We start from the raw sequence: 24,715 nt of genomic DNA, 5'->3' as shown, positions 1-24,715 counted from the left end.
TCTGTTACCCGAATTGCCGATTTATCAGTCACGAATTATGGGGTACTCGGTATCACACAAGGGTAATCATTGGTTCTGCTATGATAACCTGTTTAGAAAGGCTAAAGAACATGATAAAAACTTAACATGGGATTGTTATGATTCTGTGTCATGGTCCAAAATGAAGGAGACTGGTATGTTAAAATTGCCATTGGTGGGGAGTGTTGTTGGCGAATCTTCCCGCCAGTATGCGGGGACGCCCTTTCGGTCAGGTGCGGGTACAGACAATTACTCGAAGCCTGCCGGTAACACAGGAAAAAGGGGGGTTTGTTGGAACTTCAACAGGGGTAAATGTACTAGGCCCCAGGGATCGTGCAAATTTAGACATGAATGTAGTGGGTGTGGGCAATCATCCCATCCTAAGTCCACGTGCAGAGCCAAAACGGGGGTAGAGGAGGCGCCAAACAGGTCTAACATAGTCCGAGGGGCGCCTTTACCTACCCCGATTGATACCTTGGCAATGATTCCTTGGCTCAGTGAATACCCGGATCGTGCTTCTGCTGGGGTGTTGCGGAAGGGGTTTTCTTATGGTTTTCGCATCCCAGTGGGGGACTTTCAAGGTGCAACGAAATGTAAAAATCAGCTATCGGTCTTTCAGCATACGACTGTGGTACAGGATAAGATCAGGAAGGAGGTTACTCGAGGTCGAGTCGCCGGTCCGTTTAGTGTACCACCGGTTCCTAATTTTGTTTGTTCCCCTTTAGGCGTGGTCCCAAAGAAGGACCCGGGTGAGTTTCGGCTGATACATAATTTATCAGCCCCACGTGGTCTTTCCGTAAACGAAGCGATAGATCCGGAAGTGTGTTCGGTGCGGTAGGCATCCTTCGATGAGGCCGTAGCCATTTTGAATCGCCTGGGGCACGGGGCGCTGATGGCAAAATCTGATATCGAGTCGGCGTTCCGGTTGCTCCCGGTACATCCAGACGATCAGCGTCTCCTAGGTTTCATGTTTCAGGGTCATTATTACATGGATAGGTGTATGCCGATGGGGTGCTCTATATCTTGTGCCTATTTCGAAAAATTCAGTAGTTTTCTACAATGGGTCTTCACAAGGAAGACGGGTTTCCAAAATGTGATGCATTACCTTGATGATTTTTTGTTCCTGGCGGCAACCGGGGACCCGGAATGTGGGCAGGCTTTGGCACAGTTTTGTGTCTTGATGAATCAGTTTGGCGTGCCATTGGCACCAGGTAAGACTGTGGGGCCTTCCACTTGCCTCGAGTTTCTGGGGATCGAGTTAGACTCCGCAGAAGGTTGTTTTCGTTTACCAGCTGACAAAGTGTCAAAGTTCAGGACATCCCTGCAGATGTGTATAAGGGGACCTAAGGTTAAGCTGCATCAATTACAGCAGTTAGTTGGCCAGTTGAATTTTGCCCTGAGGGTTATACCAATGGCCCGCCCCTTTTCCCGTTCGATCGCTCAAGCCATGGTCGGCCTGAAGGAGTGCCATCATCGCACAAGGCTCTCGGCAGAGGTCCGCCAGGAGATGCGCATATGGTTGGCATTTCTGGCGGATTTCAATGGTCGAGTCGTCTGGAACAAACCAGCCGTGTCCTCTGAGGAGCTGGGGCTGTGGACAGATTCGGCAGGGAGCGTAGGTTTTGGTGCCATATTCGGCACAAGATGGTCTGCACAAAAGTGGCCGACATGGTGGCATGATAGTGGATTAACAAGTAACATTGCTTTCCTGGAACTTTTCCCCATTTTAGTGGCCCTGAGAACTTGGCCCGAAGGGTTCAAAGATCACTCTGTGGTATTTTGGTCTGACAATATGACCGTGGTCGAGTGTATCAATAGTCAGGCAGCACGATGCAAATGGATTTTGAGACTGCTCAAGGAAATTGTTTTACTTTGTATGCAATTGAATGTGCTATTCAGAGCAAGACATGTCCCAGGGGTAATGAACCAGGCGGCTGATGCACTGTCTCGTTTTCGTATGCAGGCTTTCTGGGGTTTCCTTCCCACAGCGGACCCGGAGCCGGCACCCTTTCCCGAAGCTCTCTGGTCTCTCGGTGCCCCGAACTTCGTAACCTCGTGGGAGAGAGTTTAGCACCCAGGACGAGGAAGGCATATGAAGGGGCGTTCCGGTCCTATTTGGACTTTTTGGGGACTGATAGGGAGGAGCTTTGGGGCCAGGAAGAGTGGGTGGTGGATTTCCTGATGTCCTTACATCGGGTCGGGAAATCGGTGGCCACGGCTCAGAGGCATCGGGCTGCCATTTCCTTTGTTGCTAGGGCTCACGGGATCCATGACCCGACAGCGTCTTTCGTTGTACAGAAAGCGCTGCGAGGGTGGCAACGCCTTGAGGGTCGCAGAGTAGATGAGAGGCGCCCGATAGGTTTGGATAGGCTGGCCCAGTTATTATCGAGACTCCCTGCTACGTGTTCATCTCAGTTTGAGACAGTGTTATTCCTAGCCGCTTTTACGCTGGCATTCCATGGGGCTATGCGGGTAAGCAAATTAGTGGCGAGGAACAAGCAGGATGTGACAGGAGGATTGTGCCAGGAGCACGTCCAGATCAGAGGGGAGACGATGACGGTCTCATTTGTCAGGTCCAAGACCGATCAAAGTGGGATGGGTGACTGCGTAATCATACGCAGGATTCCCGGGTCCTCCATGTGCCCGGTAAGGTGTCTAGAAGATTATTTAGCACGAAGGGTGGCATCATGGGGGGGGACCTTGTTGAGACACGCTGACGCCACCCCACTGACAAAGTTTCAGTTTCAGCGGGTGCTTGCGATGTCGATTGCCGCTGCGGGCTTGAACCCGGGCGAGTTTGGGACCCATTCCTTTCGGATAGGGGCTGCTACAGAAGCTACAGCCAGGGGTCTGGATGTTGAACAAGTTAAACGGGTGGGGCGTTGGTCCTCCAATTGTTATAAAAGGTATGTGCGGTTGCACATGTTGTGAAGCTGTAGCAATGTACTCACGCTTCTTGTTTTTGTTTGGTTTTCAGTTGCGCAAGCCTACGAGGCGGGCGGACTTTGCAGGCGACCTTACACCAGGCCAGCGGTCAGACATCACCGGCTGTGAAAAAGGAGGTGTGGGTTGTGGGCCACTCATACGTGAGACGTGCCGCAGACGTATTCAAGGCAGGTGATATGATTCACGTAGCTGGGGAATACGGGTACAGTGTGTCCTTCTACGGAAGAGGCGGTCTCTGTATTGACCAGTTTCAATCATTTTTTGAGGGTTTGCTAGGGCGGACGAGGTCACCGCCGTCTGTAGTGATAGTACACCTTGGGGGTAATGATTTGGTCACCACTGGTAGACGACTTCTTCTTGAGGCGATGCTTTCCACTGTAAGTTGGTTAGCGAGGAGAGTTCCAGGGTGCACAATTGCGTGGTCCCATATGATCCCACGAAGAGTGTGGCGGGGGGCTATTTCGGTTCCTGCTTTAAACCATTCTGTTAAGAAGCTTAATAACAAAGTGAGTAGGTTGTTCCGTTCCAAGACACTGCATGCTATTTCACATGGGTGTATTAATGATGACAGTATGTATTTGGGGGATGGAGTGCATTTGTCTCGAATGGGGAATGAGTTACTCATAGGAGACTTCTTAGCATGGCTGAAAACGTTACACCATGACCTTTAGGTAGGAGTATTGTGGGGGGTCCGGATAGCCGGTCAACTATCCGGCCTGTGGCGGTAAGGTCATGATCGGTGAGCACTAATTGGAAGATCCCTATGAGTGGGCGTCACCCAGCACGGATGGGAGCGCTCGGGGAGGTGGCCATTGGCCCCTCAACGGGGAGGCGGTCCCTTCTAAGGATGGGTCGCCGAAAGAAGAGGAAAGGTGGTCAAGGCCCCTTCCTGGGTAGGAGGGGTTACAGCCCCCTCCTGGGGAATTTCCCGGGGCCAGGACGTCTGCGACGGCAGATATGGTAAGTTGTGTGGGGTTTGGGGGGGGGTCTACGCTACCTTCTAGATACCTCACACGAGTCCTCGTACGACCTCTAAGTGGCGTCGAGTTTTATTGGGGCCCCCGTCAAGTCAAGGGAAATTGGTAATTGCACTTGAGGTACGCCTCTGGGCCGCCCCTCACAAGTGAGGGCGATATTTCTTGGTTAGGGATCTTGACACCGGTTACGACCTTGCCGTTGGCCCTTAAACGTTAGGATGTACAATTTCAAAATTTCAAGTAAATGTTTTGCAGGATGTTAGTTCGGCTAGGAGAACCTTTGTATTAGAGAATCTGTTAAGGTTAGCCAAACATCGCAATGTGGTAATGAAATTGTACATAATATGAAACTGTTTATTTAATGTTTTAATTTTGTTTCATATTTTAATAAATACGGCCGGGGGGGTTACTCCCTCCCGTCTTCCAAAGACTTCAAAACTGTTTCCGGTTTCCCATCCTTGGGGATTGTGTTGAGAGGGGGTGGCGGGTATCTCAGCCATATGGAAAGGGGCGACCACTCGGTCCCCCCGAACGTATGGCAGAGTACCACGATCCCCCCGGGAAGCCATCTTGGGCGGGAGGCGAGTCTCGGCTGGTATGCCCGAAGCGGCGTAGCCGGGGCGCGCCTTTTCCCGCCCTAGAGTGGGTTGGCCTAGACACTGACGCAGCTGGCCACGCCCTAGGGGCAGGCAGGGGCGGGTTTACGCCCGCCCTGAAGACGGATAAAAGGAGAAGCAAGATCCGAAGGCATCCTCTTGTTCCTGTGCTCTGAAGCTGCACCTCCTCGCTGCACGTGAGCTCGAGACGGAACAAAGAGCCAATTTTGACCCACCCACCAGCCCCTGATGACAGCAAGTTGTTTTGAATAAAGTTGATGGATAACTCTGATTTTCGTTTACAGGTTGTGGTATTATCATGATGATTTTGAGTATGTAATAAAGAATGTCGATTTGTATTACGTGTTGAAATAAAGAAATTCAGCGTTAGTGTGCATTGGTAAGCATGCTTTTGATGAAAGTATAGTTGCTACTGTAATTTTAGTTTAGTCATTTAGTTAGCATTGTCGTATTTATTTTGGTCGGGCGGTAAGGTCATGATCGGTGAGCACTAATTGGAAGATCCCTATGAGTGGGCGTCACCCAGCACGGATGGGAGCGCTCGGGGGAGGTGGCCATTGGCCCCTCAACGGGGAGGGGGTCCCTTCTAAGGATGGGTCGCCGAAAGAAGAGGAAAGGCGGTCAAGGCCCCTTCCTGGGTAGGAGGGGTTACAGCCCCCTCCTGGGGAATTTCCCGGGGCCAGGACGTCTGCGACGGCAGATATGGTAAGTTGTGTGGGGTTTGGGGGGGGGTCTACGCTACCTTCTAGATACCTCACACGAGTCCTCGTACGACCTCTAAGTGGCGTCGAGTTTTATTGGGGCCCCCGTCAAGTCAAGGGAAATTGGTAATTGCACTTGAGGTACGCCTCTGGGCCGCCCCTCACAAGTGAGGGCGATATTTCTTGGTTAGGGATCTTGACACCGGTTACGACCTTGCCGTTGGCCCTTAAACGTTAGGATGTACAATTTCAAAATTTCAAGTAAATGTTTTGCAGGATGTTAGTTCGGCTAGGAGAACCTTTGTATTAGAGAATCTGTTAAGGTTAGCCAAACATCGCAATGTGGTAATGAAATTGTACATAATATGAAACTGTTTATTTAATGTTTTAATTTTGTTTCATATTTTAATAAATACGGCCGGGGGGGTTACTCCCTCCCGTCTTCCAAAGACTTCAAAACTGTTTCCGGTTTCCCATCCTTGGGGATTGTGTTGAGAGGGGGTGGCGGGTATCTCAGCCATATGCATGCATACATATACTTATATGCATACAGATGCATGTTATTTACATGAAAGTTGAAAAAACACTAATAAAAGCAAAGCTAAAAAGCCACCTCATTACAAACAGAATGGCTTTAACTTAAACGAGGGCGAGATCTATTGCATTTTCAATGCTTGTTTACTTTGGTTCCATCAAGAAGGCATTCAGATGTGTCACACATTTGCCATAAATTCTGAATGTTAGCACTCTAGTTGCACATTAGATCACTGTAGTAAAGCTACTGCTCACCAGGGACGTCTGCTGCTGGTATTCAAAGTGCATGTTTCAGTCTGCATGTCAGAATTTTTTTAATGAAATAGAAGAGGATTTGAGAAGTCACTCAAAATGATCCCTAATTTTTCTTTCTGAAGCGCTAATCATACTTTCTATGGCAAAATTAACCCCCTCATGTTGTTCCTTTTTAAATTGAGTGTTTTCAGACTTACCACTTCATTCCAATCAAGATGGCTTCTGGTGTGCCATACTTTTGTCATAAGTAAGACTGTTAGCGCTCTAGTTGTTCTTTAGAACACTCTGGGACATTCTGTCATTGGGCTATACTTGGGGTACATCTGGGTGATATTTGGGCTACATTTAGGCTCTTTTGTCTCTGGTGGCCATCTTGGGAGACTGTATGTCAGAATTTTTAATGAAATTGAAGAGGGTTTGAGAAGTCACTCAAAATGTGCCCTAATTTTTCTTTCTGCAGCACTAATCATAATTCATATGGCAAAATATACCCCCTCATTTTGTTCCTTTTTAAATTAAATGTTTTAAGAGTTACCACTTTATTCCAATCAAGATGGCTTCAGGTGTGCCATACCTTTGTAATAAGTAGGACTGTTAGCGCTCTAGTTGGTTTTTAGAACACTCTGGGACATTCTGTCATTGGGCTATACTTGGGCTACATCTGGGTGATATTTGGGCTACATTTGGGCTCTTTTGTCTCTGGTGGCCCTTTTGGGAGACTGCATGTCAGAATTTTTTAATGAAATAGAAGAGGATTCGAAAAGTCACTCAAAATGTGCCCTAATTTTTCATTCTGCAGCACTAATCATACTTTCTATGGCAAAATATACCCCCTCATGTTTCTTTTTAAATTAAATGTTTTAAGAGTTACCACTTTATTCCAATCAAGATTGCTTCAGGTGTGCCATACCTTTGTAATAAGTAGGACTGTTAGCGCTCTAGTTGTTCTTTAGAACACTCTGGGACATTCTGTCATTGGGCTATACTTGGGTTACATCTGGGTGATATTTGGGCTACATTTGGGCTCTTTTGTCTCTGGTGGCCATTTTGGGAGACTGCATGTCAGAATGTTTTAATGAAATAGAAAAGGATTTGAGAAGTCACTCAAAATGTGCCCTAATTTTTCATTCTGCAGCACTAATCATACTTTCTATGGCAAAATATACCCCCTCATGTTGTTTCTTTTTAAATTAAATGTTTTAAGAGTTACCACTTTATTCCAATCAAGATGGCTTCAAGTGTGCCATACCTTTGTAATAAGTAGGACTGTTAGCGCTCTAGTTGTTCTTTAGAACACTCTAGGAGGCTGCAGTAGAACACAAAGGAATCAACTGACAGTCTCTGTCCTTGTTGGATGTACATGTTTTACTGAGAATGTCAGACTTCATTTTCACATGACTGAGAAAGATAATGTGAATTTACAGAAAATATGCTTTCAGTTTAGCTTATAGATCCCCTTCCAAACCACTGTGGGAAAATCATGAGATATTAGTTTTCTTTCAAACAATATTCATGATATCACAGCAGAAGGTTTTTTCACATGGTAAAATCACCTTAGAACCCACCACAATTCCTAAAACGAGTATGGTACCATCAACAAATGATTTATAATGTAACTAAAGTCCTAAAACCCTCTATTAACTACAATGCTTTTTAATGAGGTGCTATCATGTATATTGGTCCCAAGATGGCTGCCAACACTTCTTGGATGAAGTGCTGACAGCCAATCAGATCAGATGTGTGGTTAGGCTCCGCCCAGATATATATCTTTTTTTTAACCTAAATTACTCAAAATGCACTGGAGCACATATATTGAGACCTAGCAAAGGCACATCGGGCTAACAGTCCCTACAATTTTGCCAAGTTTCGTGCAAATCCATTCAGCCCTTCGAGCTAAAAGTGAGGCCAACCGCCCTATGGAAATTAACATGGGAAAAACGCGTTTTGGGACCCCCCTTTTTTCTCGGCCCCCCCTTGATGAAACCCCCCCAAATTGTCAGGGGCTGCTCAGAAACAAAATGTTCCATTTTCCTGAAAATTTAAGCCAATTCCGTCCACAAACGCCAAAGTTATTAGACATAGAATTTTCAAAAATCCCATAGAGAAAAAATCCTAACTATATATACCTACTGGCGACCGCATTTGGAGTGGTGGGAAGAGTAGCACCTGGGCCTGAATAGGGCTGTCCCTGCCTTTTACAATGCTGGCTCTACCTCCTGTGGTGTGTCTGATGACCCTGACCCTGGCCCACATTGACAAAGAAGAAGGTTTGTGCACTGGCAGAGTGCCCCCAGAACTGGTTTTGACTGGTTCCAGGACCCCTCACACATGAAGAACAAAGGCTTTTGGAGTATAAATATGAGAGCTGAAACCCCTGAAATGTAGACTACTTTGGATCCAAGGAAGAACCTTTGCTGAGGAGAAAAGCTGAAGAGCTGAAGGAGAAGTACTGCCCTTGCTGTGTGTCTGAGGTTGGCCCGCAGTTGTTATTTCTGCAACTGCAAGGGACTTTGCTGTGTGCTGTGTCCCCCTGCTTGACAAGGACTTTGCTGTGTGCTGTGTCCTGAAAAGAAAGTCTCCAAGGGCCTGAGAAGAGCTGGCCCCCTGTTGTGGAAACACAGGGATATAAAGGTTTCCAAGACTACTTCGTTATCAAGAGGAACCCCTGCCAAAGAAGATCAGCTGAAGAGACTGAGGAGATGTACGGCCATTGCTGTGTGTCTGGGGCTGACCTGCAGTTTGCTGTTTCTGCTGAGGAGAGGATCAAGAGACTGTGTTGTGTGCTGTGTCCCCTGCCTGAAGAAGGTCTTTGTTGTATGCTGTGTCCATCTAAAAAAAAGTCTCCAAGAGCCTGAGAAGAGCTGGCCTCCTGTTTCTGAAGTCCCAGGCACAAAAGGACTTCACCTCCAGCTTCCCTGACTTCCTTGCTGGAAGTTCCGACCTGCCCTGAGGTGCCTGTAACTGTGTGTGAGGCCCTTGCTGCTGTGACCTGGAAGCGCAACGCAACGAGGGAGAAGCGTGACACCGCCGCAGCAGCCACCGTCACATCGCCAAGGAAGCGTGTCACTGCTGCCGCTGTTCACCGTCGCATCACTGGAGAAGTGTGTCGCCGGCCGTCGCATTGCTAAGGAAGCGTGTCGCCGCTGATCGCCATCACATCACCTGAGAATCATGTCGCAGGGCCTTTCGCGGCTTAAGAAGCCACCACTTTCGCGGCACGCCTATCGGGCGTGCACGCATCACGTCCACGTTGTTGCATCGCTTCAGAGACTCCATTTTATCATATTGCACTAGATCATCTCAACGTATTGAGGCGCCATCTTGTTGGATCGCAACCGAAGCGCAGGTAGAATCAACGCATCGCCTTCTCTGCGACCCTTTTGTTTGTTCTGCGTTACGCATCTAAGGTACTTTGTGAGAAAAGTGTTGCATTTACCATCTACAAGTTTAATTTTACAACAACCCTTTTTAAAGACATTCTACTGAGTATCTGTATGTTGGATTTTTGTTGTTTTGGTCTTGTTTAGTTTAGATAAAGATATTTTATCTTTCTAAACTGGTGTGTTGTCCATTTGTGGAGTTTTCATTGTGTTACTGTGAGTGTTGGTACAAATACTTTACACATTGCCTTTGGGATAAGCCGGTCTGCTCATGCCAAGCTACCAAGGGGGTAAGCAGGGGTTATCTAAAGTGTGTGTCCCTCTTACCCAGACTAGAACCAAGGGTCCCGATTTGGACAAAGGTACCTAACTCTGCCAACTAGAGACCCCCAGTTCTAACACTGTCTGAATTTAAAGTTCTGGAAGATCCATGCTGTGCTCTGTGTTAAACCTGGTTCAGTGTTGTTATGATGCATTGCTTTCCAACACCTGCATTAATTAATCATCTTCATTCAATAAATACAAAAGTTTCTAAGGACCTGTTTTTGCCCTTTGTGTTTTTTTCAGCGTAAAAGGGAACCTCTGAAGATGACACTTGACAAGTGCATTGTCGCCCTGTGGGTACTGGGAGGGTCTTTCTTTCCTTGGGCAATCAAGGAGGCGATTTGATAAACCTTAACAGTATCCAGTGTTTGACAATGGGATTAAGAGGGGGATCTTTCTGGTTTAGCACCTGCCCAATGTGAACAATGCTAGTTGTGGTAGACTAGAGCCCTTATCTGGCATTGAATAAATATACTAAGTAAAATGGGCAAGTAGTGGATTCTCCGAGTTTATATTTCTGCTATCTCATTTAGGCATTTTTTGTCTGCTAGTATCTTGACTATGTCCCACTTCTAGGTTCTGATTCTATAAACATCATCTTTTTCCACAGTTTTCCACACTTTTATCTGCTCCACAAGCGGTGCATTACTTGTTGAGCAACACATGAGTGATCAGTGTTGTGTGATGTGCTTATTGAAGTGTTAACTTCTTCCCAATTAGTATATTGCATCGGCAAAGGAGAACATGAATTGCATTTATTTATGCCACAATAGTGACCGTAAAATATTGCCCTACAACAATATTTACTCCAGAATAGAGACTACATCGCCAAGGTATGTATGTATAAGTAATGTCAGATTTACTATTTTTAAGGCAATAGATATATAGCAGATGATACCAGATAGAGGTGACCCTTGTCTCTCTCAGTCAGTCAGCCCCCCAGACAGCCTAATATTGTAAACAATGATTAACAGACAGTGTGCCACGACACCCTGGTATGTAAGGTACCATTGAACAGTCAGCTTCACTAAAGGTCCAATTGTAAAATAACACCAAGAGTCCCACCTTTTGTAAATCGCCCAGTATGTAAAGAAGCACATGATAAAACCAGTACATCACAAAGTTATTTAGGTGATTGTAAAGGTGGGGAGGAGGGAAAGAGGATGAAGTGGGTCAAAAAGAAAACGAGGCTGCAGGCTGAATCAGCTGATATCAAAAACAGTCTGTTATGAGTCAATACGGCTTTTAAATTCTACTAGCAAATGGAAGTCCAAATGCACCTTCGCCAACACTCCAATGAGAGCATGCCAGTCGCATTGCATTTTCAACATAACACCCCTACATTGCCATATGTCTAGACCAGCTCCATTACGTCTGTCACATGGCCCATGGGGACATTGTCGTCTTCTCCAAGTTAGCATGAGCATGCTACAGATTGCCTGCTGTTTTGTGCACGTTACTACAAGACTTTATTTTTGTAACTGCCTCGATTGCCGTTTTCACATGAGAACCCATCGCTGTGTTCACACTGTGCAGGTTCCTGGGATTTTTGTCTAAACATTGTAAGCAAGGTCGAACAACAATGACCTTTGTTATTTTGTTCTGGCCAGGCCCTAGCACCTAGACAAAACATACCAATGCAGCTGTTGTTTGGCACAACTTACTTTGGTCTTATTGGAATTCACGAATAGTTTGGAGACCATTAAAGAAGAGCGAGATAGCACCTATGATGGAGATCTACCATCTATAGGCTAAGGTATGGGTTCTGCAGACAGAGTCAAGAGATCTTCATATATATAATAATACTTCTATGCAAGGGAAGGAAGGTTAGGCTATACTGTCTTTTCATAATGCATCTACTTTCATGATCTATGGACTAACTGCTATCCTGACCGTATTTGTATTCTGCATTTTTCTGCTTGTTGTGGCATGTATACTACATTTTGGAGCACATTAGTTAAAATAAACATTTTAAACTTGTTTGTGTCTCAGTCAGATTTTATTGTGTACAAATACAACAGTGCGAGCAAAAGGGTGTGTCTTGCAACTGCGATTCCTGAGAGATTTGGGAGTGTTGTGTTCTGGGGTGTCTAATCATTTGTTTCTCTGTGAGTGAACAGGAGAGCAAGTGAAACACTATAGCTCGGTCCTGGGCTCATGGGTACTAAGGTCTTATGATGACGCGGTCCCTATGCACTAAGGTCCCATAATCCTACGCATAGTTCTGTTTTTGGGCAGAGTCCCTGCAACATGTACCTTAGCTTGCACCGCTCCCCACACTTTCACTTCTAATCCTCCTTCTACCACCATATCACCTACCTCCATCCAACAGGGAATGCCCACCACATTCCCCTTCATAGCCTCCTTTTACAGGACCTACCCACTTACCCACACCCTGTACATTCTCTCTAGCAGTTTCACATCTCTTTGCCCAAATAACCACCAGGCACTAAATGTAGCCTATTAGTAATTCCCAGTATATTCCCCAGCTGTATCTGCAGCCACAGAGGCACCGCCCCAAACTAACAACCCAAGAATCGAACACACCATTCCCAGAAATCCATCTACACTGGAGTGGAGTTGAAAGAAGGCACGTGCATGGGTAGCACACTCCTAGAAATGCCAGAGCATGTAGATACAGAACCAGGTGGGAGACCAAATAATTCCTTCAGATGATAAACAAAGGGTAAGGAGGAGTCAAGTCACTTGACACTGTTGCTAAGGCATTGGGCATCTGGGAGATGAGGAAGAGGAAAGAAAAGAATACTGCAGAGGAAATCTAGTACAAAGAGCACTGTAGTGGGGGAGAACTCTCACAGCTGAAAGGTATATTAAACACAAGAGCCCCATGGAGAAACTGTTACCAGGATTATTGGGCAAAACACACAGTGACGAGGTAAAGGGGGCATGTAATCAGTGTCACAAGTAGGATCTGGAGAAGAGTCTAGGTAAGGCCAATACGAGTGAGAAGAAGTTGGAAAATTTTAATTTTAGACACACCATAAGCATTCCATGAGAAAATACTTGAGAAATACAGACACACTCAACTCAGTGTTTACATCTCATTCATCAGCTTCTTGGCTCATTCCAATCAAACTAGCCTCCTCAGGATAGATGATGGTGCTCTTTACCTCTTCGATAAAGAAAATACCTGCTTTTTAGTACTTCAAATTATCTTGTCAGCATTTGACACACTTGATCATGGTATTCTCCTCACCCTCCTCTATTAAGGCATTCGTTTCAATGACAATTATTTAATGGTTCCGAAAATAAGTAACAAACATATTCCAATGGGTCAAAATTGGTAATTCGGTGCCAGATTTACATGTTTTTTACCAGTTGCAAACCATCTCAGTCTTCAAATTAGATCCAAGAAAAAGCTTTTTTTCTTTATTTACCAAGTACATTTTACTCTTTGGAAAACTTTTTTGCAAGGTAGGTTTAGAAATCGTTATCGAATTTGTATTTAAAAGGGATGTATTTTATTTATTTATTTTTTATTTATTTTTTATTTTGAAAGTTTTATATAGCGCGAACAAGATCTTTGCAGATATCAGAGCGCTTTACAAAGCCGGGAATACCAACAAGAGAGTGAATTTAAACATAATAAGTGGGAAGGGTAGGTATGTGAGGGAGCAAATTAGTACAGCAAATCAATAATATAAATATAACAGTTAAAAGTGTGCATAGATAGTCAGTAGCATCAATAATACAGGTGAAATACATAGTCATAGAGATCGAACATAATACTGGTCGGTGTAGACTCTTACTAGATCTATGCTCATAGGTCAGGTGTATTTGGCCATAAAAATAGCTTTCACTTCTTTCTTAAAAAGTGTAGTGGAGGAGATGAGCATAGTTTCAGGAGAGAGTGAGTTCCAGATCCTGGGTGCCATTCCTGAGAAAGAGCGTTTATAAGTTTTTTCCTTCCGGAATCTGAGGTTTTAGCAGAAGATTGTTTGTGCCTCTGGTGTTTCTAGAGCCGCCAGAGATTGACAGCTTCTGAGTGAGGTATCCGGGAGAGCTCAGGTGTAGAGCCTTGTGTGTCATGCAGACGATTTTCAGATGTATTCTGGCTTCAAAAGGAAACCAGTCTAGTGATTTCAGGTCAGGGGAGATATGAGTGCTTTTTTGATCCAGTGATGAGTCTCGCTGCAGCGTTTAGAGAGGCTCTTAGGGGTGCAGTAGTGGTTAACGGGAGACCGCAGAGGGCGGTGCTGCCGTATTCAATTTGCGGGATGACTAGTGCTTGTACTGCAGTTTGGAAGTCTTTGGCTGGTAGGAAGGGTTTAAGTTTCCTTAGGGTATTGATTTGGAAGTTCACTCCCTTAGTAGCCTTGCTGATATGATGCTGCATGTTGAGATTGGAGTCGAGAGTTATGCCTAGGGATTTCGCTGAATCCACTATGGTGGGTTGGACATTGAGTGCAGTTAGCTGTTTAAGCCAGATTTAAGTGGTAGAGATCTTTGCTGGAGGTGAGATCAGCAGGAATTCTGTTTTCAGAGCATTGAGTTTGAGATGATTATCAGCAAGCCAGGATTGGGTGCTTCTGATCGTAGAGTTCAGGAGTAAGATGTCATTGGGGGATTGTAATTTGAGATATAGTGGAGTGTCATCTGCGTACATGTGAAAAAGTACATTGGATGCTTGAAGCAAGGTGGTGAGAGGTTCCATAACTAAGTTGAACAATGTTGGTGAAAGGGAGGATCCTTGGGAGACACCTAACGAAACAGGTATTGGAGAGGATAGCAGGTTGTTACTCTTGAATTTCTGTGACCTGTTGTGTAGAAAGGAGGTGAACCACTTGAGAACAGTCCCCGAAAGACCCATTCTTGTGTTCAACAGATCGAGTAATGTCTCATGTTTAACAGTGTCGAACGCTGAAGAGAGATCAAGAAGGATGAGGAGGCAGGTATCCCCTTGATCTAGGATTTGAAGGGCGTCGTCGATTATGTGAGTCATAGCAGTTTTGGTGCTGTGACCTGCTCGGAAGCCTGATTGATGAAGGTTGAGGAGATCAAACAGATCAATGTGTTTAGTCAGTTGTAGTCGAGCGCATTTTTCCAATAATTTGGCGAGAGTGGGAATATTGGTAATGGGACGGTAGTTGTTTAGGTCAGATGGGTCGGCAGTAGGTTTCTTTAGCAGAGGTGTGACTTGTCCAACTTTAAGGGAGTCAGGGATGGTTCCTTCTTGGAGCGAGCTGTTGATAATCTTAGTCCAGAGTGGAAGGAGTAGTGGGGTGAAATCTTTGACAGCGTTAGCAGGGAGGGGATCCGTGAGGTGATTGGAAGGTTTCAGGGTGCTGAGCAGTTTGCCTATTTCTTCTTCGGAGTAGGTTTCAAAGGTTGACCATGTAGCATTGTTTTTAGGTCCAGTGGGTGTTATACAGTTGAGTGTGGTGTGGAGTCTTGCGTCAGCGCGGAGATCACTCTTTATGTTGTCAGTTTTTTGGGTAAAGAAAGCGGCGAAGTCTTCACAGGAGGGTTCTTCGTGCAAGGTACTGAGAGGTTGGTGTTGTTCCTTCGTTTGTGTTCTGATTAACTCAAACAGTTTTCTTGGGCGTTTTTTTGCTTGGTCGAGCTGGAGGCTGAAGAAGTTTGCTTTTGAGAGCTTTATTTCCCGACCAATAAAAAAAACTACAAGGCCAAGACTTCCGGAAAATATATTTACCAATTCAAAGTGGTGATAAAATAAACATTCCACGTCTGCAGTGGCAGACCATTCTGCAAGCATGAACCTCAACATGCTTGCAGAACGCAACCAACACACAAATGGTCTTTCATGACAAACCACCTGTCCCCTCAAACCATGCATATACTGTACTTCTAAGCAAGTAGGTTTGTTTCAGCTCGAGTTTACTGTTCAACCCACTTTTTGCAGTCCAATTAACAGAAACTACACGTGTGCCAATAAGCAACCCACATTTGTTGGATTTTGCCCTTCCCATCCAAATACTGAATCAAATTCCTATTTATCAATGGTTTAGGACCGTAATTCTGGTTGCAAATCATAATAAGTTACTGACTCCCAAGTTGGGTGTGGTAAATGATTTGCAAATTAGAGGAAATCCCCTTTGGGCTCCTTCACCTTTGGTAATTGGTGTCACACATTCTGGGAGTAGGCATTAGTCCAGGGGACAACTGCCAACTCTCAATATAGTTTTTGATATGGAAAAGCGTTTTTTTAAAACAACCTTGTTTCTTGGTTCCTTTATGGAAATGGGGCTGCTTTAAAAACAAAAGAAAGTTTCAATTTTAAAATGCAATCAGAGTATGGTGGTCTACTGTCCCGGACAGGCCCCATATCTGTGATTTAGCCAATTGTATGGGTTCATAAATTGCAACCTGCCAAATAATAATCAATAGGAAATGTGTTCTGTGAACCCCTATGACTCTTTACTTTGTGAACCAGCCTATTAGGACACAGATTGGTATGCACTATTAGAAACTGTTCATGTTTCAATTTACCACCACTTTTTACAACCAGAATCCTAGTATATCTGGCCGTCACTCTCTGATCTCCTACAGTGTCCTTTAGAAGCACCTCAAGGCTTGATCTTAGTTCCTAACTCTTCAGCCTGTATGTGATGCCAATTGGTGACCCACTGCACAAGAATGAGGTTTTGTTCCATCAGCGATACTGGAAAGAAATCCCAAGGACAGCCTGAGTCCTGTGAACTCTTGCATCTCTGATGAAACACACTTGGATGAAGTCGATGAATCAAACTTAATAGACAAAAACTGAATTATTTTCACCTCTCCCCAGCCCAGCCAAGGGCTACTCATAACCTCAATGGATCACGAAACAATCATTGGTATTTTTAGCCTAAACTGGTCACCATTGCTGGACTCCTAGCTCTCATCGTGGATTTAAACCACATTCTTGATACCCATAAACATTTTTTCGCCAAACGTAATACCAAATGAAACTCTTAGGAAAAATCTGATATTTACTGCTTAGGAAAGCTGAAATATTCTAATACAGGTTACGTTTATCTCATGGACAGGATATGGAAATTGGATACTCCCAGGTCTCCACAAGGTCCGACATTCGTGAAAGCAGCCCTTCAGTGGCAGGTAGTAGCACTTAATGACAGCTTCATACACATGTTATAAGAAATAAAGTAAGGTAGGATTTCACCTTGTATAGACATGGTGGTGCCTCCTATATGTTATACGTGTACAGTACTCCTTACTGGTGAAGGATTCAAGCCAAAATTTTTCTCAGGGCAGAAACAAGTGTCAATTGTTTGTTGCCTGCATATTTTCTTTGGTAAGCACATTCAGACAAGTTGTACTAACCTGGGCACTCAACAGGGACACGTGAAATCAGGCTCTTCTTTGTTGTCTTGTTTGTCATGAGATAAATTTACAGATGGTACAAACATCCATATATTACATCAAAATTCAATTTCTAGTGACCATCACCATATGTGTGCTCATACATGTTCTGTGAAAAACCATAACACATTGTATACAATATTATGAACATTTCATTCTTATGAACAGTAAGACCTTTTTCATTACTGTAAATGGAAAATATTGTACTGTGCCTTCTTTTTACACCAGTTCAGATATTTCTATATAGGTCATGGAAGGGACAGAAATGGGCTAAGTTTCAAACACCTCATGCTGGCTGTAGAAAAGTCAAACGGAGGCAGGGAAGCGTTTCCTTCAAGTTTATTATAATACACGTCTTCTTCAGTCCTCAGTCAATTTTATATTAGCGTTTTCCCTTATATCAACGTTTTCCCTTACAACCTCCCAACCTTCCATTTCTAAAAAATGCACACTCTTGAACCCAAACTACTTTGCATAACACGAGACAAACACAAGACTTCAACTATGTTGTCTCGTGTCCATAATCCAACACTGGCCCCCTCTTTGCTCAGGGAAGGAGGCTGTGGATGAGGTGTTGGTAACAGAATGCATCCCTTTATAGCCTTACAGTGTAATTAATCATTTTCTATCCCTGCCAGCCTCTAAATGTGTTATGCAGCTTATGTGAACTCCTCTAAATATTATTGTTGCTTGGTGTGGGCTGATGTTTGTTTATGTTTATTTTTATGTTTATTGGATTTGTATTGCGTGGAAATACCCGATGGTGTCTCGGCGCATAGGATTATCGTGTGGACATTCAGGACGCTGAAGGCAGTCATTGGTTGAAGAGCCAAGTTTTCAGTTGTTTTCGAAAAATAGGACGCGTGGGGCTGGACTTGATGGAGAAAGGGAGGGTGTTCCAGAGCCTCGCGGTAGCCACTAGGAAGTGTCTGTCTCCCCAGGAGGTGGTTCTGGTACGTGGGACTGGTAAGAGACAGGTCAATGATGAATGAAGGAGTCTATTGGGGGTATAGATCAGAACCGGTGCTTGGTGTGGGCTGCTGTACCCGAATAACTTACAGCTGGGGACTCCGTTATCTTTAGAACCTATAACAGCACAAACAAGAACTATTTTCATCTACAAATTCAAACCACTGCATAGGAAAGTGAGGGGTTCTAAAGCTAGTTAGCCCAGCTGCATGCCTCCCAGCACTGCCATGCTCTTTGAGTTAAGTAAGAAGTGTAGCTCTTTATTTGAACTCTCTGATCCTCAGACGAATGTGATGGAAACAAAGATTATAACTTACTTCAGTAGATTTTAACTGGCTGGGGACCAATCAAAATGCAGTATTTGCTACTGTATAGCTACCTGGTTTACAATTAAGTCCAATCTATATCAAAAGTGCAGGCACTAACCTATGGAACAAGTACAATGGTAACAAAGTTTTATGTACATTTATCTACTGGGAAGGAACAAAAGAGGCCACTGCACTCATGAGTAATTCTTACAAAGAATGCTCCCTTGCCACTGTTGGAGGGGCTGGACATTGTGATATCAGGAATTCTATTGTGATTTTAGTTCTTTATATTTCAACTCCAATCTTGAGCCTTAAAGAAAGAGCAATGGAAATATTGAATGTCTTGAAATGTCCTTGAAATTCAACTAGCGAGTTCACATTAGGTAATGGATAGAAAGTTTCATGGTTGAGAAGTTTTTATTTATGTCAAAAAGTACTCAATTACACATACTTGAGCAAAATAACAATCAATGTTGAATATGCTCCCGAAAGGCAGAATAAATAACTCTATATTTACAATAAATCTGATGTTGTAGATGGGAGCTCAGTTTTATAAGGGCTGTCATATGCTATTCTTTGCTGTTTAGATTTTGAATTACTAATCATTAATATTATTATTATTATCTTATTTAATAATGGTCTAAGTATCGGAGCATGGCACTTTACAGATATAATAATACTAAGATCATATCTGGAAGACCAGATATATCTGAAATGTGGAAACATATAAAGCAATTTTTCACGTTCAATGTGAACTGGCTCAGAGCTGACCACAGGTATGATTATTTCAATATGCTTAAAACTACTCAATGGATCGAACCAAAAAATAGTGAACAAAACCAAAGTGTTGCTCTATATGGTGAGCTGAAATGCTAATTCTGCTAAGGCTAAACAGGGATACGATAAAATAACACAACTAACAGCCTGATCTGTATGACGATACAGAAGAATTTTTCTCTGTTGAAGTTTTCTCCAACTTTTAAATTTTCGATAGGTTTATGAATTCTCATAGTTTAAAAAAAAACAAAAAAGGTTAAAACGTCTGCTAAAAAGAATTTTGGATGAGAGGATCTGTGGGATGTGAGAGAATTCAATTCTCCTGCAAAAGGATTTTCTGTGATGGTAGCAAATTGAGTGCTTCCAGTAGTAAGAGCACAACAAGGGCCAGATTTATGGAAAAATTGTGTTGCCATTGCATCACACAAAGTCAGTTTTACCAAGCCATTCAAGGCACCATGAGTGGCCATATGTTGCTTGGCAAATCTGGAGTAACGCAAGGCAGCGTAAGTTGCTGCCTTGCGCTACTCTTCGCCGGGAAGCATCTACATGTTTTTTGGCTCATTTCCAGATTTGATCAAGTCTGGTAAACCTGGGAATGCATCAAAATCGTACGACTTAACGATAGAGGTGTAACGAGGAGTAATAGATGTATTTTGCCTTGTTTCCTCTTTCTAAGTCTGGAGTATTCTGCAGCACACTTACAAAGAGGAAAATGGCTCTACGGATTGTTTTTGTGCGGGAAGGTGTCAATTCATACACAAAAATAATTGTGCCTACAACTCAGGCACCCTTGCACCATGGTGGAAGGGTGCCTGCATTGGTGCTAGGCAGCACACAGTGCGCCAGTGTAGGGAGAGAGCAGGGATGCACTATAGCTTGATGGATATGGCGCATTCCTGCCTTCTCCATTTGATGCAGTGCAGGAAGTTTATTTGCTGCATTTCGCTGCATCAAATAATGATAAATCTTAGCACTGGTCCGTGCAGTCAAAGGTCGTGTTTTATAGAAAATCTCTATAATAAACTATGAACAAGTATTATTCTTGTAATAACCACATTTCACAAAAAAATAACATAAATATAAAACCACTCCATGAAAAAGAAAGATGCAAGGTGCGCGTCAGCCCCAAGTTTTAACAAAAAGCCTACTAAGCCCTGAGAGAGTCGAATATTAAAAAATGAGCAAAAATACAAACTAATTATTGCCACTTCAGTCAACACTGATGACTGTTTTATTAACCAGATAAAATACCTTCAACTTAAGCACAAAAGAAACTAATTACATATCAGCTTACAGAGATGCTAAATATACATTACTTATTTATCCCAGTTGTGTCAACAGAATCGGTTTTAATAACTTAATCTGAATATATTTTTCTAAAATTATTTTTTACACAAAAGAATCACTTTTTCTAAAACAGTAAAAGCAGCAAGAGATGAAAGCAAAGAGTCTCATAATTTTGAGTCCGGGAGACATGAAAGCACCGGTTTAGGGATTTGTCCAAACTCAACTGAATGGTCAGTCACAAGTGTTCACACAATTTTTTGTCCAGGTGTTTGAATGGATTCTCAAGTATTGGGTAATCTGTGTTGTTTCCAACACAGCATTGTCCTACGCCACTTCCTCCAAGGTTCCTGCAGCCGCCTGCACAGTGAATGCTGCAACAGAAATCTGCTGCCTTACTTCTTCCCAGGCTTTGGATTGATCAGCTTTGTTCTCAATATCAAACATGGTGTCGTAGATCCCAGGGAACGACTCTCCTGCATACTTATTTTGACTACTGGGTGCGAAAATGATGTGCCTGTACATGCAAAAAAGAAAGCATAAACAGATTGTTACAACTGCATAATTAGGATTAGGACTTTGAAAACAAATTTCAATAATATTCAATGATCATATTAGCTTTAGTAGATGTTTAAGCTCTCTGGAGAATTTGACCTACCGAGTACAATTTATCCGGATGCTTACAGATACGATTTGGTTGAACTTCCATGGACTTCAATGGGAGCCTACGATCCAGCAGAATGCATAGGCTCCGGTTGAAGAAACGGGTGGCTGGGGAAAATCAGGTAGCCTGAGGAGGGCACCCACTGGTGCCTGCCAAACTGTGCATGGCTGGTAAGGGGGGACCCATGGGTACCCCCACGGGCCCGATTGGGAAGGCTTTGGATGCAGGGGGCCTGCTATGGGCCCCCAAAAGTCTTATTCCAACTGCTGATTCAAGTCGGACGTCACGATTCGAAAAGGGTGTCTGAATCTAGCAGCATACTCAATCATTCAGAAACGCGGCCCATAGAGACGTACGATTCTGCTCCGTACGGCTTGGTCATTCCAAAAGCCAACGGGTTTAGATTGGGATATTCCTAACGCCTAACTTGTATTGTACTCAGTTGGTTGCAAACCTTTCTGATTTGGTCAGAAAGACACGGTTTCGGACAGAGCAAATGCTGTTAGGAGGCCTTTCTAACCGCATCGAAATCGGGCCCTAAATGCCTTTCCCCAAAGTGAGGATATTTTTATTCATGCACTGATGAATCTGCAAAGCCCATCCATTTCAAAGAAGTTCACTTCCTATGATTGGATATCTATTTCTGTTGCTATGTAGACCAGACGGATTCTTTAATTAGGTGAGAAAAGTACTAATTACTGGGGGAAGTATATCACCGGATTCCTTAAAATTGATATATGCCATGTGTCTTGGGTTATCAACACTGACAGCATATGCTGGGTGTCATTACTAGTCTTTTTGGTCATGCTGAAATTGTACATGTGATGAAAATTCCTTGAGTGTATTTTAGCCTAAAGAGACCATGTGAGGAATTTTTTCAAGCTAAGTCTGTTTTTTTGTTATTTTTACAGTTGGAGTGCAATTGAGATACTAGAAGGAACGCATCACTCATCCTTTGTCTGCATTATTTCTTGCACTACTTTGGAAAATCAGGCCTAAAGTTCTATGCACAAGAATTCTATTTGATGTGATAATGGTTGATGATGGCGTATGAAATACCTCTAATTGTTTTTCCAGTGTTTTACAATTTATTTGTTTGCAGCAGGGGAACACAGGACATGGGGATTCGAACCCAAAGATAACTCATGAATATGAAATAAAAGGGCCTGATGTATTTTAAGGTTAAAAGCCATTTTGGTGCTGTATTTGCTGTTGGAGACCTGGGGGTATAATTCTTAATTGTCCATGGCTTTTGTCCAGAATAAGTGGTATAGGGCCAGATGTAGGTAAAGAACACTTACCAATTATAAAATACCGAATTTTACAGATTCAGTATTTTAGAATCGTTAAATGCAATGTAGCAAAAAAATCGGTAAACATTACCGAATCGATAAGATTTGGTATTTACCGAATCAGTATTTACCTTATAGTTGGTGGTAAATAAAGAATCCTAAAATGGGAAAAACACTCATTTGAGTGCTCCCTACGTTGCAAATTCGGTAATTTACCGATTCGGTATTTTATGGAATCGGTAATTTACCGATTCCTTAAAATACCGAATTGGTAAATTACCGAATTTGCAATTTAGGTCACCTACATCTCAGTAGCCTAATACCGGTCAGTAACGGCCGAAATTCGGTAATTTCGGCCGTTGCCGACCTGTATTGGGCGACCTACATCTGGCCCATAGTCTTGTTTTACCGTTTTGCTTGGTGTACCTATCTGCTGTTGGCCACAGAGGGTAATTTGATTTGATTTTTTACATTCTTACAGTTGCCCTTCTGGGTGGGGGCGGGGGCTTAAGTGTCCGGGGTGGGGCTAAGTTTTATGCCAGATGATGTGCTTTTTTGTGCATTTTCTAACCTGCATGTGGCTGATAGTGTTGAGGGTGTTCTGCAACAAACAACAAATTCATGGCAGGAATATTCTAGTGAATCCCAGCTACTGGTGATTTAACAGCAACACATCCCAGTCCAATGTTTTTTGGACTGGGACCAGCCTTATGCAAACCAGCCTTGGTCTTGCTCCAGTAAGAACAGTCCAGCACTAACTGCCAGGCTAGGTCACACCAAAAAGGGAAAATAAGCATTCCCAGGCCAGTTTTGTCTTACTAAGGTGTCTTACTCAGATATCTTTATACTTGTGGGGCAGTGAGCCAGGGATTGCATTTAGGGCATCTACTGGAACCAGCAACAGTTATAGAAGGAATGTGTGAATTAATCTCACCCATTAGCAATCACTCGGCCACACCAGGGTACAGAGCCACGTTCCCTTTATTCTCTATACCTCCTTACTTGTCACATGCTTGTATGCCATTTAGTCAAATAAGTACGTGTGTTTGTGTGATGGGTGATTAATGCATGTTTATACCCTTTTAAAAGCTTGCTGCAGGAAGTATCAGGGATACAAGACAAATATCTTTGCTGATTTTATTATAAATGTTCTCCAATTGTTTGGGGTCTGGTAGTAGTCTGTGGGACACTGATATTATTTTATTTTTAGCTCGTTTTGCTAGTCTCCCAGTTGCAGTTTTCTCATCTTTGCAGCTTTAGGAGTTTGTGAACGCCTGTGAAGAACAGATTTTAATCTTGGCATTAATTGATTTTTCACAATCTCATATTAGTGGTGTTCGGGTAAACTCAGATTTCTTGCCAAAAGCAGGGTCATTTTGTGCAATTTTAGTCCAGATGTTTGGTGGAAAGGAGATCAAGTGAAGGCACCCATTTTCTCTTTGTCCAACCTGTCTTCTGTCTTGCCATGCGCTAGTGTGCCATTTTGTCAACCACCTAGTGTGTACATGCCACAGATAATATTTTTCCAGAATTTTGTTTTGCTATCTCATTATCTCTGTTGCTGTCCTGGAAGCCTCCAGGGGAATTGTCCGGCCCCTTATTTTACACTTATTTTCAAAATGTACTCCACTACATTTTACTCTGGTGGTGTGTGTAATGCTTTATGCGCTGTGTAGTGCGTTGTGTGCAGGACTATCTGATGCTCTTCTTGGGGTCATATGGGACCCGACTGATCCCTAAATATTATCACTGATTTTTTCACATGCCCTCTCCCATATGGCTGAGATACCCGCCACCCCCTCTCAACACAATCCCCAAGAATGGGAAACCGGAAACGGTTCTGAACTTTTGGAAGGCGGGAGGGAGTGACCCTCCCGGCCGTATTTATTAAAATATGAAACAAAATTAAAACATTAAAATAACAGTTTCATATTAATGTACAATTTCATTTCCACATTGCGATGTTTGGCTAACCTTAACATATTCTCTAATACAAAGGTTCTCCTAGCCGAACTAACATCCTACAAAACGTTTAACTTGAAATTGTACATCCTAACGTTTAAGGGCCAACGGCAAGGTCGTAACCGGTGTCAAGATCCCTAAACCAGACATATCCCCCTCACTTGTGAGGGGCGACCGCACAGAGGTGTACCTCAAGTGCATTTACCAATTTCCCTTTGACTTGACGGGGGCCCCAATAAACTCGACGCCATTTAAAGGTCGTCCGAGGACTCGTGTGAGGTATCTAGAAGGTAGCGTAGACCCCCTCCCAAACCCCACACAACTTACCACATCTGCCGTCGCAGACGTCCAGGCCCCGGG

At 43.6% G+C, this 24,715-nt stretch overlaps 1 protein-coding gene across 1 annotated transcript in view; it reads right to left on the bottom strand.

The window, feature by feature from the left end:
* Nucleotides 1–20,349: 20,349 nt before the first annotated feature.
* The window catches only part of LOC147696880 (N-acetylated-alpha-linked acidic dipeptidase 2-like), a 443,587-nt gene continuing 439,221 nt past the window's right edge, over nucleotides 20,350–24,715 (bottom strand). Inside the window, exon 13 of the mRNA XM_086936082.1 lies at nucleotides 20,350–20,954. Coding sequence (XP_086792208.1) covers nucleotides 20,765–20,954 — 190 coding nt within the window. The 3' untranslated portion in view covers nucleotides 20,350–20,764. The remainder of the gene's footprint in view (nucleotides 20,955–24,715) is intronic.

The sequence above is a fragment of the Lissotriton vulgaris genome, chromosome 8 (assembly GCF_964263255.1).
Source record: "Lissotriton vulgaris chromosome 8, aLisVul1.2, whole genome shotgun sequence".
Classification (NCBI taxonomy): Eukaryota; Metazoa; Chordata; class Amphibia; order Caudata; family Salamandridae; genus Lissotriton; species Lissotriton vulgaris.
The sequence above is the reverse complement of the archived record's forward strand: the minus strand, read 5'-3'. Positions and strand labels throughout refer to the sequence as shown.